The sequence below is a fragment of the Schistocerca americana genome, chromosome 10 (assembly GCF_021461395.2).
Source record: "Schistocerca americana isolate TAMUIC-IGC-003095 chromosome 10, iqSchAmer2.1, whole genome shotgun sequence".
NCBI lineage: Eukaryota > Metazoa > Arthropoda > Insecta > Orthoptera > Acrididae > Schistocerca > Schistocerca americana.
In genome coordinates this window covers 184,370,279-184,389,214 of record NC_060128.1, presented here as the reverse complement: position 1 = coordinate 184,389,214, position 18,936 = coordinate 184,370,279, and the positions used below count along the sequence as shown (strand labels likewise).

At 43.5% G+C, this 18,936-nt stretch overlaps 1 protein-coding gene across 1 annotated transcript in view; it reads left to right on the top strand.

Annotated features, from left to right (window-relative positions):
* LOC124552539 (platelet endothelial aggregation receptor 1-like) overlaps positions 1-18,936 on the top strand; it is a 187,556-nt gene that overhangs the window by 1,496 nt on the left and 167,124 nt on the right. Inside the window, exon 2 of the mRNA XM_047126857.1 lies at positions 15,525-15,603. Within this exon, the coding sequence (XP_046982813.1) occupies positions 15,525-15,603 (79 nt within the window). The remainder of the gene's footprint in view (positions 1-15,524; positions 15,604-18,936) is intronic.

Below are 18,936 nucleotides of genomic sequence, written 5' to 3'. Positions count from 1 at the left end.
TGGTCGAAGTAGAGAGGATATAAAATGTAGACTGGCAATGGCAAGGAAAGCGTTTCTGAAGAAGAGAAATTTGTTAACATCGAGGACAGATTTAAGTGTCAGGAAGTCGTTTCTGAAAGTATTTTTATGGAAGTGAAACATGGACGATAAATAGTACGCACATGAAGAGAATAGAAGCTTTCAAAATGTGGTGCTACAGAAGAATGCTGAAGATTAGGTGGGCAGATCACATAACTAATGAGGAGGTATTGAATAGAATTGGGGAAAAGAGGAGTTTGTGGCACAACTTGACTAGAAGAAGGGATCGGTTGGTAGGACATGTTCTGAGGCATCAGGGGATTACCAATTTAGTATTGGAGGGCAGCGTGGAGGGTAAAAATCGTAGAGGGAGACCAAGAGATGAATACACTAAGCAGATTCAGAAGGATGTAGGTTGCAGTAGGTACTGGGAGATGAAGAAACTTGCACAGGATAGGGTAGCATGGAGAGCTGCATCAGACCAGTCTCAGGACTGAAGACCACAACAATAACAACAACAACGCATGGCGTAACTGGCGAAATTTGTGCCTGGAGTGACGATTTATTGCTAGGGAGGATGCAGTATGTTACGTTGAATGGAGAGTCAGGAGGCCGGCCTCTTTGACCGAGGGGTTCTGGGTGCTTCAGTCCGGAACCTCGCTGCTGTTACGGTCGCAGGTTCTAATCCTGCCTCGGGCATGGATGTGTGTGATGTCCTTAGGTTAGTTAGGTTTAAGTAGTTTCTATGTCTAGGGGACTGATGACCTCAGATGTTAAGTCCCATAGTACTCAGAGCCACTTGAACCATTTGAAGAGCCAGAGGCAGATGTAGAAGTAGGGGAGAGCCACCAAATTGTACCGCTTTTGAGATTTTATGTGTTGCTAGCTGTTTCCTGCAACGCGTTGCTGTCGCTCGTCCCGATTAAATGGAAAATAAGGAACATAAAGCTCACGTTTGTAATATGAATGCGAATTGTATACACGCCCTAAACTCCTTATCTCCCTGTCTCTGTCCATCTACTCCTGCCGCTCTCTTTGTCCATCCCCTCCTTCCTCCTCTCTCTGTACATGACCTTCTCCACGCTCTCCGTCTCTTCCTTTCCGTTTTCTATGTCCTGTTTCTCCACCCTCCCCTCCCCCCCCCCCCCCTCTCTCTCTCTCGCTCTCTCTGACACTGAAACTTGTTTATTTTTATTGCCAATTCACAATCTAATGATATATATATATATATTTATTGTGGACTAGCATGCGCTGCACCATTCAGGCATAGTTACAGTATGTGCTGAAAATGATTTCCATGTGCCTCAACACATGTGTGTATGTGCTGTAGCATGTTCTGTCTCTCACGTTCACATCGGCCTGGCTTCATCCGAACAGCGTCAATGGCAGCATGAAATCGCTGCTCCCCTGCCTCCACACCTGGAATGGGCTCTACATACACGATACTTTTTGAGATGGCCCCATAACCAGAATTCGCACGGGTTGAGACCCGGTTAACGAGCAGACCATGCAACTGGACCCCCTGGTCCGATCCCTCGATCAGGAAAGATACAATTGAGATGCGTCCAGACGTTAACGGCAAAGTGGGCTGGAGCACCATCATGCAGCAGCCACATACCCACCGCATCATCAGTCCATTTCTTCCGGCAGGGGAGGCAAAACCACCCGGAAGAAACCCCGATAGTTCCGGCGACGTGGAAGGAAGACTGGTCCCAAAATAAACTGCCGCCAACTATTCCGGCCCACACATTCCGACTACACCGATGCTGATGATTCGCTGTCACTATACCGTAGAGTTTCCGCATTCTACCTCACAGATGACTGTTATGAAACGTGAAGATACCACTCCGCTTAAAGGCGTCCTCACCTGTGAATAGGATGGATGACACAAATCCCGGAACCGTTGTTGCCTGGTGAAGAAACTGTGGCCAAAATTGCTCTCGGTGTGGAAAGTCTGTCGCTAGTAAACCCTGCACACGGTGTAAGGGATAAAGGAGTAACAATTGTCACGGAGATTGTTCCACACGGCCGTCTGTCTCACCCTGTACTGTCTGGTACTGACACGGCAGTCACCTTGCACAGTGTTAATCACATTTCCCTCCAAGACTTGGTGTACATACGTCATGATTCCCTGCTTCCTAAAACGACTCTGTCTCAGACAAACGGCGAAACACTGTTGCAAAATTGAACGCTGTGGCTGTTGTCGGAGGGAATATATCTCCTGACACAACCTTGCTGCCCGCTGCCCGTTGCCATTTGCCTTTCCATACTTAAACTCTACGTCGGCAAGCTCTCGATTCGAATACGCAGCCTCTGTGTGCAACACATCCACACCATCGGACACAATATTACCAACTACCATGGCAGGAGAAGGTGCTAGAACATGAAGTATAAGGAACAGTACAACCCTCCACGAGGAAACCATGCCTATTGCAACTGTGGCTGCATGGTACAGCACGTATTGGACCGCAGTCTCTGTAACAGCGTATGATTGCATAAATGGTCTCTAGCATGGAAACCATGCATGTCCGGGCATAAGTTCATTAGACATTTTTTGTTCCGTATCCTCTCATCGATCAATCCCTAGAGTTTGTACACGGTGAAAGAAATCATCCCGTGTGTATATCCGCCCTACTATTCATCAGAGTAGTTTTTAAAAATTTGAAGTAAAACGGTCAAGAACTTTTCCAAATTTTTGTAATAACATTTCCCCTTTATCTATTATATGTCTGTTCAAAAAATGGCTCTGAGCACTATGGGACTCAACTGCTGAGGTCATTAGTCCCCTAGAACTTAGAACTAGTTAAACCCAACTAACCTAAGGACATCACAAACATCCACGCCCGAGGCAGGATTCGAACCTGCGACCGTAGCGGTCTTGCGGTTCCAGACTGCAGCGCCTTTAACCGCACGGCCACTTCGGCCGGCTATATGTCTGTTTATACAGGGTGAGTCACCTAACGTTACCGCTGGATATATTTCGTAAACCACATCAAATACTGACGAACCGATTCCACAGACCGAACGTAAGGAGAGGGGCTAGTGTAATCGGTTAATACAAATCATAAAAAATGCACGGAAGTATGTTTTTTAACACAAACCTACGTTTTTTTAAATGGAACCCCGTTAGTTTGGTTAGCACATCTGAACATGTAAACAAATACGTAATCAGTGCCGGTTGTTGCATTGTAAAATGTTAATTACATCCGGAGATATTGCAACCTAAATTTGACGCTTGAGTACCACTCCTCCGCTGTTCGATCGTGTGTATCGGAGAGCACCGAGGGATCCAAAGGGAACGGTGATGGACCTTAGGTACAGAAGCGACTGGAACAGCACATTATATCCACATGCTAACATCTTTTTATTGGTATTTTTCACTGACGCAAATGTACATTACCATGACGGGTGAGGTACACGTTCGACGGGCGTTTCATAGGACGTGGAGGACGCACAAATTGGCCAGCCCGTTCTCCTGATCTTACACGTCTGGACTTCTTTCTGTGGGGTACGTTAAAGCAGAATGTGTACCGTGATGTGCCTACAACCCCAGAGGATATGAAACAACGTATTGTGGCAGCCTGCGGCGACATTACACCAGATGTACTGCGGCGTGTACGACATTCATTACGCCAGAGATTGCAATTGTGTACAGCAAATGATGGCCACCACATTGGACATCTATTGGCCTGACATGTCGGGACACACTCTATTCCGCTCCGTAATTGAAAACGGAAACCACGTGTGTACGTGTACCTCACCCCTCGTGGTAATGTACATGTGCGTCAGTGAAAAAGACCAATAAAAAGGTGTTAGCATGTGGACGTAATGTGCTGTTCCAGTCTCTTCTGTACCTAAGGTCCATCACCGTTCCCTTTGGATCCCTACGTAATTCGGTGCTCTCCGATATACACGATCGAACAGTGGAGGAGTGGTACTCAAGCGTCAACTTTAGGTTACAATATCTCCGGATGTAATTAACATTTTACAATGCAACAAACGGCACTGATTACGTATTTGTTTATATGTTCAGATGTGCTAACAAAACTAACGGGGTTCCATTTAAAAAAACGTAGGTTTGTGTTAAAAAAAACATACTTCCGTGCATTTTTTTATGGTTTGTATTAACCAATTACACTAGCCCCTCTCCTCACGTTCGGTCTGTGGAATCGATTCGTCAGTATTTGATTTGGTTTACGAAATATATCCAAAGTTAATGTTAGGTGACTCACCCTGTATATTATATGTATTGAAAATTTCTCTGCCTCGTGATGACTGGCTGTTGTGTGCTGTCCTTGGGTTAGTTAGGTTTAAGTAGTTCTAAGTTCTAGGGGACTGATGACCATAGATGTTAAGTCCCATAGTACTCGGAGCCATTTGAACCATTTGTATTGAAAATAGGTGTATAAAAACAGGAGCGTATTCTAATGCAATTTTGTATCAATGTCTACATGTTCATTTGTTCAAAATTTCATACATCCGAACGTCGGCAGAGGTAGAAGTTTTTCGGAACATTTACGTGTACAACTTGTTTTGTAAATGGCCATTCAAACAGACTTGTTTTTTACATGTACGTTTGTTCAGCTGTAATGTTCATGGTGCACCAATAGTGCAGAAAGAATACAGTTCGTTCACGTACGGTGAGTGTGATAGCCGGCACGGCACTGAGTTAACGGATCAACAACGAACTCAAACGGATGTCTTACGACGTCCGCCCCGAGCAGATGCGACGAACGAAACCGAACAAAATGAGACTAAAAAAAAAAGAAAAAAATCGTGGTAAGATGTCTCAGAAGACGCTAACCACCTCGGCAGTTATCTATAAACTTCTTCAACCAGTTACGCGAAAGTGGTAGTATAACACCTATACGACGTAATGGAAAGAAACAAGTGACGACACAAGAGGGAGAAATTAATGGTCTTGCTGCTGTTGCAGCTGGTGTGCACGTTAGCTCCCGCGCAATCGCACGCGGAAGTGGCATGAATCAGGCAAGCCTCTTACGCATTCTCTGTCGGCGTACACTGTGTGATCAAGACTATCCGGAAACCCCGAAAAACATACGTTTTACATATTAGGTGAATTGTGTTGCCACCTACTGCCAGTTACTCCATATCAGTGACCTCAGTAGTCATTTAGATGTCGTGAGAAAGCAGAATAGGGCGCTCCACGTAATTCACGGACTTCGAACGTGATCAGGTGATTGGGTGTCACTTGTGTCACAAATATTACGCGAGAATTTCACGCCTTAAACATCCTTAGGTCCACTGTTTCCGATGTGATAGTGAGGCGGAAACGTGAAGGGACACGTACAGCACAAAAGCGTACAGGCCGACTGTTGACTGACAGAGACCGCCGACAGTGGAAGAGGGTCATAATGTGTAATAGGCAGACATCTATCCAGACCATCTTACAGGAATTCCAAACTGCATCAGGAACCACTGCAAGTACTATGACAGTTAGGTGGGAGGTGACAAAACTTGGATTTCATTGTCGAGCAGCTGCTCATAAGCCACACATCACGCCGGTAAATGTCAAACGACACCTCGCTTGGTGTAAGGAGCGTAAACATCGGGCGATTGAACAGTGGAAAAAATTGTGTGGAGTGCACACGGTACACAATGTGGGGATCCGATGACGCGGTGTGGGTATGGCGAATGCCCGGTGAACGTCATCTGCCATCGGGTGTAGCGCCAGCAGTAAAATTCGCAGGCGGTTGTGTTACGGTGTGGTCGTGTTATTCATGGTGGGGGCCTTGCACCCCTTGTTGTTTTTCGTGGTACTATCACAGCGCGGGCCTACATTGATGTTTTAAGCATCTTCTTGCTTCCCACTGTTGAAGAGCAATTCGGGGATGGCGACTGCATCTTTCAACACGACCGAGCACCTGTGACTGTGTAGGCTTTCCTGGCGTATTACATACCAAATTCTTGTCGGGTTTCCAGCTGCATCAAACTGTCATCTGAGCACAATATTTCAGCGGTCCACCTGGCCGCCAACGTCAGGTGAGAAAAACTTCACTGCTCTCGCCTATAACTGATTCCACTCGCAAATGACTTCACCTTTATATGCATTGGAAGTCAGAGAGAGCGAGACCAGCATAGCTTTTCTCACCTGATGATGGCGGCCAGATGGACAGCTGAAATATTGTGTTCAGATGACAGTTTGATCCAGCTGGAAACCCGACAAGAATTTGATACGACCGAGCAGCTGTTCATAATGCACGGCCTGTGGAGGAGTGGTTACACGACAGTAACATCCCTGTAATGGACTGGCTTGCACAGAGTCCTGACCTGAATCCTATAGAACGCCTTTGGGATGTTTTGGAACGCCGACTTCGTGCCAGGCCTCATTGACCGACATCGATACCTCTCCTCAGTGCATCACTCCGTGAAGAATGGCTGCCATTCCCCAAGAAACCTTCCAGCACCTGATTGAACGTATGCCTTCGAGAGCGGAAGCTGTCATCATGGCTAAGGGTGGGCCAACACCGTAGCGAATTCCAGCATTACCGATGGAGGGCGCCACGAACTTGTCATTTTCAGCCAGGTGTCCTGATACGTTTGATCACTTGGTGTTAATATCATACACACATCAAACCTCACTTCCGTACACATCGTGTGTGCACTATTAGTTAGACCCCCTCACACATGACACAGACCCACGTCTATACTCAGTGAACACATGCTCTCAACTCCTGCCTTTTGCTACGCCAGCTCACCAAACGCTGCGCCCTCCGTCATCCAAACAACCGGATATAAAACGCGTAATGGAGTGTCTACATCTACATCTACATTTATACTCCGCAAGCCACCCAACGGTGTATGGCGGAGGGCACTTTACGTGCCACTGTCATTACCTCCCTTTCCTGTTCCAGTCGCGTATGGTTCGCGGGAAGAACGACTGTCTGAAAGCCTCCGTGCGCGCTCTAATCTCTCTAATTTTACATTCGTGATCTCCTCGGGAGGTATAAGTAGGGGGAAGCAATATATTCGATACCTCATCCAGAAACGCACCCTCTCGAAACCTGGCGAGCAATCTACACCGCGATGCAGAGCGCCTCTCTTGCAGAGTCTGCCACTTGAGTTTATTAAACATCTCCGTAACGCTATCACGGTTACCAAATAACCCCGTGACGAAACGCGCCGCTCTTCTTTGGATCTTCTCTATCTCCTACGTCAAACCGATCTCGTACGGATCCCACACTGATGACCAATACTCAAGTTTAGGTCGAACGAGTGTTTTGTAAGCCACCTCCTTTGTTGATGGACTACATTTTCTAAGCACTCTCTCAATGAATCTCAACCTGGTACCCGCCTTACCAACAATTAATTTTAAATGATCATTCCACTTCAAATCGTTCCGCACGCATACTCCCAGATATTTTACAGAAGTAACTGCTACCAGTGTTCCGCTATCATATAATCATACAATAAAGGATTCTTCTTTCTATGTATTCGCAATACATTACATTTGTCTATGTTAAGGGACAGTTGCCACTCCCTGCACCAAGTGCCTATCCGCTGCAGATCTTCCTGCATTTCGCTACTTCTAATGCTGCAACTTCTTTGTATACTACAGCATCATCCGCGAAAAGCCGCATGGAACTTCCGACACTATTTACTAGGTCATTTATATATATTGTGAAAAGCAATGGTCCCATAACACTCCCCTGTGGCACGCCAGAGGTTACTTTAACGTCTGTAGACGTCTCTCCATTGATAACAACATGCTGTGTTCTGTTTGCTAAAAACTCTTCAGTCCAGCCACAGAGCTGGTCTGATATTCCGTAGGCTCTTACTTTTTATCAGGCGACAGTGCGGAACTGTATCGTCTTACTTACATTTCATTCCAAAATGTTAATATATAATTATTGACCCTGAGAGGCCCGCTAAATCCGCTGGGCAGGAAAGGTAGTAGGATTATAGAAAGCGCCAAGGGTTGCGGTCAATTTCTGCTCCTAATTGTCATTTATTGTAATTTAATAACCTTTACAACCAAAGCGGCACATAGCCGAGTCCTTACCGAATGCATCTCTTTCACGGCTGAAGGTCTCCAACAAGAAATGTTAACAAGATAAAAATCCAATTAAGATAGCAATAAAACAATTCAAAAAACAGCACACGCAAGGTGCAATGCAAATGGCTGAGGACCACAATGAAATTCCAAAATTTTTGAATATATTACCATAGACCTTTGAAGGCAGAAGGCCAACAAGAAATCTTTAAAAAATCAAAATTGAATTACGATAGCATACCCCAAAAATCCCAAAAAAGCAATACATGCAAGATGCAAAGAAAATGGCTGAGGGACACAATTAAACTTCAAATTTTTTAAAATATATTACCATGACCTTTAAAGGCAGAAAGCCGCAGTGTTTAAGCTTGAAAGATAAATTTAAAAATTAATTTTGCAAAACTTTTAAGAAAGCAAAACAAATAAGCATAAGCCTTAAATTTTAAGTAGTTCAATACAGATAATTAAACACCAGTGGCACCCAGAAAACCTCCAGAGAGGTCGGTCTGCCCTCGTTCACTTAGGTGAGACAGGTGGTGAGTCCAGCTATACTTGATCCATCGGAACACATCCAGGGGACAGCCACGGACCGACCGACACAACAAGTTGCTTCCCGTCAATCAGTACATGAGAACTCAAATCGGCAATGTTACAAACGTGAAAATCCACAATGGAGTATGTATTAGCTGTCGAAACTACACACCATGTTGGACAGCGACAACAGGTGAGGAAAGGACGTTGCCTGAAATTAAGTTAGTGGCCAGGGCAGTTAACTGGAACACTAACGACCACTAGGCAGAAAAGTCCGCTGGTACACTTGAATTTGAAACACGGTAATATAGTTAACTTCGCTCAAAAGAACACTGCCTGAGTTTACGTCAGTGCCCGTGGCAGGTAACCAGAACACTAACGGCCACAAGACAGAAAATTCCACTGGTGCACTCGACCAAAATAGTTACACTACTGGCCATTAAAATTGCTTCACCAAGAAGATATGCAGATGGACAAGTATATTATACTAGAACTGACATGTGATTACATTTTCACGCAATTTGGGTGCATAGATCCTGAAAAATCAGTACCCACAACAACCACCTCTGGCCGTAATAACGGCCTTGATACGCCTGGGCATTGAGTCAAACAGAGCTTGGATGGCGTGTACAGGTACAGCTGCCCATGCAGCTTCAACACGATACCAAAGTTCGTCAAGAGTACTGACTGGCGTGTTGTGACGTGCCAGTTGCTCGGCCACCATTGACCAGACGTTTTCAGTTGGTGAGACATCTGGAGAATGTGCTGGCCAGGGCAGCAGTCGAACATTTTCTGTATCCAGAAAGGCCCGTACAGGACCTGCAACATGCGGTCGTGCATTATCCTGCTGAAATGTAGGGTGAAACGTCCCCTTAGAAAAATTACACATGACTGTGCTTAAAGTGACACACAATATTTTTTTAGCGCAACGCAATCTGACTTTCAATAATCCCTACAAAAGAATGGCCCTGACTAACATTAACCTATACCTTTCACAAATCACTTACCTCTCAAAAATCTTCGTTACTCGAACTACTGCAATAGAGCGAGCGCCACTACTGCCAGCTAAATAAATGATTCAAACTACTGAAGGCACTAACTACTGATAGGCATAGTTAGCAAATGAGAGATTTTGATAGAGAACAAACAATTTATTTACCATAATAGTGTTCAAAAGTCATAATATATATAGCAGTTCATGACAGCCATTCTTACAAATGTACTGTTTCTGATGGACACACGTCCAGATCATCCGCTCTCAAGGGTTTCGCAGGGGTCGAATGAAGGGTAGAGCCACGGGTCGTAACACATCTGAAATGTAACGTCCACTGTTGAAAGTGCCGTCAATGCGAACAAGAGGTGACCGAGACGTGTAACCAATGGCACCCCATACCATCACGCCGGGTGATACGCCAGTATGGCGATGACGAATACACGCTTCCAATGTGCGTTCACCGCGATGTCGCCAAACATGGATGCGACCATCATGATGCTGTAAACAGAACCTGGATTCATACGAAAAAATGACGTTTTGTCATTCGTGCACCCAGGTTCGTCGTTGAGTACACCATCTCAGGCGCTCCTGTCTGTGATGCAGCGTCATGGGTAACCGCAGCCTTGGTCTCCGAGCTGGTAGTCCGTGCCGCTGCAAACGTCGTCGAACTGTTCATGCAGGTGGTTGTCGTCTTGCAAACGTCCCCATCTGTTGACTCAGGGATCGACGAGACGTGGCTGCACGATCCGTTACAGCCATGCAGATAAGATGCCTGTCACCTCGACTACCAGTGATACGAGGCCGTTGGGATCCAGCACGGTGTTCCGTATTACTCTCCTGAACCCACCGATTCCATATTCTGCTAACAGTCATTGGATCTGGACCAACGAGAGCAGCAATATCGCGATAGGATAAACCGCAATCGCGATAGGCTACAATCCGACCTTTATCAAAGTCGGAAACGTGATGGTACTCATTTCTCTTCCTTACACGAAGCATCACAATAACGTTTGACCAGGCAACGCCGGTCAACTGCTGTTTGTGTATGAGAAATCGCTTGGAAACTTTTCTCATGTCAGCACGTTGTAGGTGTCGCCACCGGCGCCAACGTTGTGTGAATGCTCTGAAAAGCTAATCATTTGCATATTAGAGCATTTTCTTCCTGTCGGTTAAATTTCGCGTCTTTAGCACGTCATCTTCGTGGTGTAGCAATTTTAATGGCCAGTAGTGTAATTGGACCATATGGTGGCTAAATCTCAGCAGTAGAACCACTCGGTGTATCTCACCGAAGCGAACCACCACAACATGAAGGGACGTGGCTTGGGTAGTTGAAACCACTACTCAACTTTGACGTCCTGAGTCGGCGGATCACGAAGCTCGTAGCGATCGGACAGCTCCACACACACTGCCAGCAGTCCCAGCCGACTGCACCTGGCGGAGATAACTTCCATCGTCCGCAACAACCGACTGACTCCAGACCTCCTTGCCAGAGACTATATGCACCAAACTAAAGATGGTACACGGCGCAAATATCCATACACATCACTGCTGCCACACGTAGAAGGAAGAAGAAGCACAATGTAACCGCGACAAGGTCGGGAAACCGAACACAGATAGACACCGAAGTTCACGAAAACGCATAGTTGGGAGAGAGCGCGGCTCAGAGCCTAAGGATATTACAGTCACATTTAATACATTGAACATTCATGACGATCATATAATGGTTAGATAGTTATATTTCCGTAGATCATTTGCGCGATTATTTTATCGACATGATGTGAAACATGTATTTACATTAAGGAACACATGATTATTTTTAAAATGTCAAATCGGAACATCTTCAGCCATCTAGATTCCCAGTTTTATGTTACGTGTGCCTTACATTACTCTACCTCCGGGCTCCTGACTGATGTGTAGGAAGAATCTCACATCTTGCACAATCGAAATGCGCTGAAGCGCCAATGAAATTGGGGTAGGCAGGCGTATTCATGTACAGAGATATGTAAACAGACAGAATACGGCACTGCGGTCGGTAACGCCAACATAAGACAAGTGTCTGCCGCAACTGTTAGATTGGTTACTGCTGCTACAATGGCAGGTTATCAAGAATTAAGTGAGTTTGAACGTGGTGCTATAGTCGGCGCACGAGAGATGGGACACAGCATCTCCGAGGTAGCGACGAAGTGGGGATTTTCCTGTCCGACCATTTCACGAGTGTTCCGTGAATATCAGTAATCCGGTAAAACATCAAATTCCCGACATCGCTGCGGCCGGAGTAAAAACTGCAAGAACGGGACCAACGACGACTGAAGAGAATCGTTCAACGCGACATAAGTGCAACCCTTTTGCAAATTGCTGCTGATTTCAATGCTGGGCCATTAACAGGTGTCAGCGTGTGAATCATTCAGTGAAACATCATCGATATGGGCTTTCAAAGCCGAAGGCCCGCTCGTGTACCGTCGATGGCTGCATGACATAAAGCTTTTTGCCTCGCCTGGGCCCGTCAACACCGAAATTGGATTGTTGACGACTGGTAACATGTTGCCTGGTCGGACGAGTCTGGATTCAAATTGTATCGAGCAGATAGACAGGTATGGTTATGGAGACAACCTTAAGAATCCATCGACCCTGCATGTCAACAGGGCACTATTGAAGCTGGTGGAGGCTCTGGAATGGTGTGGGGCGTATGCAGTTGGAGTGATATGGGGCCCCTGATACTTCGAGATACGACTTTGACAGGTGACATGTACGTAAGCATCCTGTCTGATCACCTGCATCCATTCATGTCGATTGTTAATTCCGACGGACTTGGGGAACTGCAGCAGGAAAATGCTACACCCCAGACGTCCAGAATTGCTATAGAGTGGCTCCAGGAATACCCTTTTTAGTTTCAATACTTCCTCTGACCAGAAAACTCACCAGACATGAACACTATTGAGCATATGTGGGTTGCGTTGCAACGTGCCGTTCAGAAGATATCTCCACCCCCTCATACTCTGCATTCATGGTATCAGTTCCCTCCAGCACTACTTCAGACATTGATCGAGTCCATGCCACGTCGTTTTGTGACACTTCTGTGTGCTCGCTGGGGCATTACACGATATTAGGCAGGTGTACCAGTTCCTTTGGCTCTTCAGTGTAGGAGCCAGAGTACAGCCAACTCTTTTTCTTTTTTTTTTACTTTGGACTGTACAAGAGAAGAGATTGTTCCAACACGTCACTAGGGGCCCTGAAGCGGGAGTAATGTAAAGCTGAAACTCGTTACAGAAATAAAAGAAAGCTGGAAATTTAGACGGCTGAATGTGATTCGGTTTGACATTTTACACTGAGCAGCCGAGGTCCAGCAACCATCTTTATAAAATGATGGACTCACAGGGACTTGATTATTTTTTAGTCCTACTCATGCAACAATGCAACAAAAAGTTTTTTTACTGGCTACCACCAGCTTTTAAGCAGAAATTCTTCAGTGGGATAGAAGGATTTGTCCAGGAGAAACGATTTTAAATTAGATTTAAAACTTGCTTCGGTGATCAAACATTTTTGTTACTGCATATTGAACTCCATCCGTAGAAATGTTGGAACACGTGAGGCAATACTAACCTTACGACTTATCTTAGAAGAAAGATTAAGGAAAGGTAAACCTACGTTTCTAGCCTTTGTAGACTTAGAGAAAGCTTTTGACAATGTTAACTGGAATACTCTCTTTCAAATTCTGAAGGTGGCAGGGGTAAAATACGGGGAGCGACAGGCTATTTACAATTTTTACAGAAACCAGATGGCAGTTATAAGAGTCGAGGGTCATGAAAGGGAAGCAGTGGTTGGGAAAGGAGTGAGACAGGGTTGTAGCCTCTGTATATTGAGCAAGCAGTAAAGGAAACAAAAGAAAAATTCGGAGTAGGTATTAAAATTCATGGAGAAGAAGTAAAAACTTTGAGGTTCGCCGATGACATTGTAATTCTGTCAGAGACAGCAAAGGACTTGGAAGAGCAGTTGAACGGAATGGACAGTGTCTTGAAAGGAGGATATAAGATGAACATCAACAAAAGCAAAACGAGGATAATGGAATGTAGTCAAATTAAGTCGGGTGATGCTGAGGGAATTAGATTAGAAAATGAGACACTTAAAGTAGTAAATGAGTTTTGCTATTTGGGGAGCAAAATAACTGATGATGGTCGAAGTAGAGAGGATATAAAATGTGTACTGGCAATGGCAAGGAAAGCGTTTCTGAAGAAGAGAAATTTGTTAACATCGAGTATAGATTTAAGTGTCAGGAAGTCGTTTCTGAAAGTATTTGTATGGAGTGTAGCCATGTATGGAAGTGAAATGTGGACGATAATTAGTTTGGACAAGAAGAGAATAGAAGCTTTAGAAATGTGGTGCTACAGAAGAATGCTGAAGATAAGGTGGGTGGATCACGTAACTAATGAGGAGGTATTGAATAGAACTGGGGAGAAGAGGAGTTTGTGGGACAACTTGACAAGAAGAAGGACCGGTTGGTAGGATATGTTCTGAGGCATCAAGGGATCACAAATTTAGTATTGGAGGGCAGCGTGGTGGGTAAAAATCGTAGAGGGAGACCAAGAGATGAATACACTAAGCAGATTCAGAAGGATGTAGGTTGCAGTAGGTACTGGGAGATGAAGAAGCTTGCACAGGATAGAGTAGCATGGAGAGCTGCATCAAACCAGTCTCAGGACTGAGGACCACAACAACAACAACATTGAACTCCACTAACTGCGGTAACAATGGGTAATAAAGATCATTTTTTCCTCTAGTATTGTAGGCATGTACATCATTGTTTGTCTCAAATTGTGATGGATTATTTATGACGAATTTCACTAGCGAATATATGTACTGTGAAGGCGTAGTTAAAATGGCTGACTCCTTGAAGTGATATCTACATGATGGCGATGGGTGAACATCTCATATTGTTCTTAGTGTTCGCTTGTGTGCTATCAATAAGTGATGAGTTACAGCAGAAAATTATTCCATAAGAGGTATTGGATGGAAATATACAAAATATGTCAGGAGGTTGACACGTTTGTTTCCAAGATCAAGAATTACGTGAAAATTGTTTGAGCATCTCTGTAATATGCATCTTACAGTTAAAAAAAGTTTGGAGCATTCTGACCCATTTACCGACTTCTGATCACGTGTTACATAATTTGTTGGTATGACATGTTCGTTGTACAGAACTGAATGTAGTGCGTTTTTCCAAAATTTAGGGAGAGTACATTTTCAGGGAACCATTTAATAATTCTTTGGAAAATATCATTTACCAACTCTTCTGTTTCTTTCTCTGTAATGGGATTGATTATAGCACTAGTATCATCTGCTAAAAGTACCCATTGCGCTTGTTGAATTAAGTGAAAGGCCAGTCACATATATAAGGAATAGGAGTGGACCCAAGATTGAACCCTGTGAGACTCCCCTAGTCACTAAAATTTTCTAGTTTTCCGACATTGTTTGAATTATGCAGCGCAAACTTTTACGTTCTGTTTATTATGATTCAAATCAGCTGTGTCTAAAGCCATCATTGCCAACAAATTTGAGTTTGTCTGAGAAAATAGCATGATCTACACAATCAAACGCCTTGGAAAGCTCATAAAAATACCAACTGGCGATATATTACTATTTAAGGCTTGTACTCTCCGATGGATGAATGTATAAATAACATTCTCATTCGAGCAACCCTTCTGGAGCCCAAACTGTGATATGCTAAGTAAATGATTAACAAATAGTTATCCTTGCCCCTTCATTTACTTCTTGCTAGTGTAGACTTGAAAGCAGACCGTAAAATTGATATTTCTTTTGTTTTCAAAGATTAATTTTACAATATTTTTATGAATTTTTAACTCAATTTAAGCTGTCCGTTATAAGTTTGCCATAATAAAGCTATTTGAGAGTTTGAATGTTTGAAAGCAACATAGATGCCTCTTTTTCTGAAAGTTTGTTGTTGGTTTGCAGCTACAAGAAAGTAGTCACCGAAGTGAAATCAAGGAGTTGGGGTTGGAAAACGGAGTATTACAAGCAAACTGTGACCAAGGTAAGCCACCTCTTACTGCATAGCTGTTCTCTTTTCAGAAGATTTGTGTCGGTGAAACACGATCGCTCTACCCCACAAACATATCTGGATTACTTTGTAATGGCCGTCTACATCTATCAGGTTCATACTAATAGTTTATTTATGTTTCTTTTATTATATATCTGAACATCCTACACAGTAGTAACCAGGGTATGACATTCATAACTTTAGTGATTTATTGTTTTCTTATTAGGGTCGTTTATTCCGAACTTGTAATTGATAGAAACTACTATACATTTACTGCAAATCGATCTACAACTTATACAGCCACAGATATTCACAGCATGTAATTTGCTTCATGAGAAGGCTTCCAATGTGACCTCACCACTGCCTGTTTACAACGACTATTTAGAAGACTATTGTAATCCGAAAGACATATGACGAATTAAATCTCTTGCCATTAATCTAAGTCCTTCACTTCTTACGTGTTGTGTAGTTCGTTGCTGAAGCCAGAATTTTTATTTTCGTGAAGATTTTCTTTTTTACCTCAGTCGGCAAAAACGGTTGACTTACAGCACTATTCTTGCAAGTCTGTCGATATGTCCGACTGTTAAGAGCTCATTTTCTACGAGATGGCAGAAATATTGAGTTCAGATTTGTCACATACTAAGATCTACAGCCCCTTGGAGATGTAAATAATTTAAGCTGTTAAGTCAATGCAGTCAAAAGGTATGCCCTTTTACCCCGTATGTTAAGTATTTCGATGCTCGCAGACTCACTCATCAAAACTTACAGGCCACTTTACGTTGAGTTAGAATCATGAAATCTGGCAAGAAGCAAGGTTACACGGCACAAGTAAAGGAAAAATCCGATAAATGTTAATTTCTAAATATGTCACACAAGAATTGCTTTTAGTTTTTATCCGCCTGCCTGTCTATCTTTCTGATAAGACACCTTCTTCTTAGAAGTGGTAAATTGAAATTTGTGTCAATTACTAAGGTGTACGATCTCTTGGCGGTATAAAATATTTAAGCTTCAAGGTCAATGCAGTTTAGGAGACCACCTTGGCCGAACTGGCTGGCGGCTTTTCTCCATCGAATGCCATGTCAGCATTAATGGATCACAGATCAAACTATCAAACCGAAACAAATAACAAGAAAATAAATACATTACTAAGGCAAAACATATGGCTTTAACGTCGGCATTGTAAAAAAAGTATTACTCTCCCTTTACTCGTAAGTGAGGTAACAAGAATAATATACACTGAAGCGCCAAAGTAACTGGTACAGGCATGCGTGTTCTATTACAGAGATATGTAAAGAGGCGGACTATGGCACTGCGGCCGGCAACGCCCATACAAGACAACAAGTGTCTGGCGCAGTTGTTAGATCCGTTACTGCTGCTTCAGTGGCAGGTTATCAAGATTTAAGCGAGTTTGAACGTGGTGTTACAGTCAGAGCACGAGCGATGGGACACAGCATCTCTGAGGTAGCGATGAAGTGGGGACCTTCCCATACGATCATTTCACGAGTGTACCGTGAATATCAGGAATCAGGTAAAACATCAAATCTGCGACATCACGGCGGCCGGAAAAAGATCCTCCAAGAAACAGACCAACGACGACTGAAGAGAATCGTTCAACGTAAGAGAAATGCAACCCTTCCGCAAATTCTTGCAGATTTCGATGTTGAGCCATCAACAAGTGTGAGCGTGCGGAACATTGAACGAAACATCATCGATATGGGCTTTCAGAGCTGAAGCGCGACTGAGAATGGTAGTTATGCAGTCGCTCACCAGATATTACAAGCCTTAAATAATAAAATACCGCCAGTTCGTGTTTTTTCTGGTTTTCACATGGAGTTTGACTGCACAGATCGTGTTACATTCTTGAAAAAACTTAAGTTTTAGGAATTAATGCCTTTAAACTGAACTGGTTTGAATAATACTTACAAATAAAAGGCAAAACGCTATGCTAAATAATTCAAACAACTTTGAAAAAGACAGAAAATTTTGGTGACGGGTAAATCATGAAGATATTCCCGCAAGGTTCAGTTTCGGGCCCATTGTGGTACAATACACGGATAATTTTTCCAGACCATACCAGTGGTGTAATAGAACATATTGGAGAGAAGTAAACCAAAGACACTATTAATGCTTTTTTTATTAAAAGACATCATAGTCGCCTTGACTGCATAAAATATTTATTATTACGATTGCAATTTCGGCCTTATGGCCATTTTCAAGTAACATTGCAAAAGTTACCTGAACACAAAAAATACAAAACTGAAGCACAGGGTGTATATACATAATTAAACAAAGATTTCATTAAGATGTTGTTCTTGTACTCTTTAGTCCTGAGACTGGTTTGATGCAGCTCTCCATGCTACTCTATCCTATGCAAGCCTCTTCATCTCCCAGTACCTGCTGCAGCCTACATCCTTCTGAATCTGCTTAGTGTATTCATCTCTTGGTCTCCCTCTACAATTTTTACCATCCATGCTGCCCTCCAGTACTAAACTGGTAATCCCTTGATGCCTCAGAACATGTCCTACCAACCGATCCCTTCTTCTAGTCAAATTGTGCCACAAACTCCTCTTCTCCCCAATTCTGTTCAATACCTCCTCATTAGTTATGTGATCTACCCATCTAATCCTCAGCATTCTTCTGTAGCACCACATTTCTAAAGCTTCTTTTCTCTTCTTGTCCGAAATATTTATCGTCCATGTTTCACTTTCATACGTGGCTACACTCCATAAAAATACTTTCAGAAACGACTTCCTGATACTTAAATCAATACTCGATGTTAACAAATTTCTCTTCTTCAGAAACGCTTTCCTTGCCATTGCCAGTACACATTTTATGTCCTCTCTACTTCGACCATCATCAGTTATTTTGCTCCCCAAATAGCAAAACTCCTTTACTACTTTAAGTGTCCCATTTCCTAATCTAATTCCCGCACCATCACCCGACTTAATTCGACTACTTTCTATTATCCTCGTTTTGCTTTTGTTGATGTTCATCTTATACCCTCCTTTCAAGACACTGTCCATTCCGTTCAACTGCTCTTCCAAGTCCTTTGCTGTCTCTGACAGAATTACAATGTCATCGGCGAACCTCAGAGTTTTTATTTCTTTTCCATGGATTTTAATACCTACTCTGAACTTTTTTTGTTTCCTTTACTGCTTGCTCAATATAGAGATTGAATAGCTTCGGGGAGAGGCTACAACCCTGTCTCACTCCCTTCCCAACCACTGATTCCCTTTCATGTCCCTCGACTCTTATAACTGCCATCTGGTTTCTGTACAAATTGTAAATAGCCTTTCGCTCGCTGTATTTTACCCCTGCCGAGTTTGA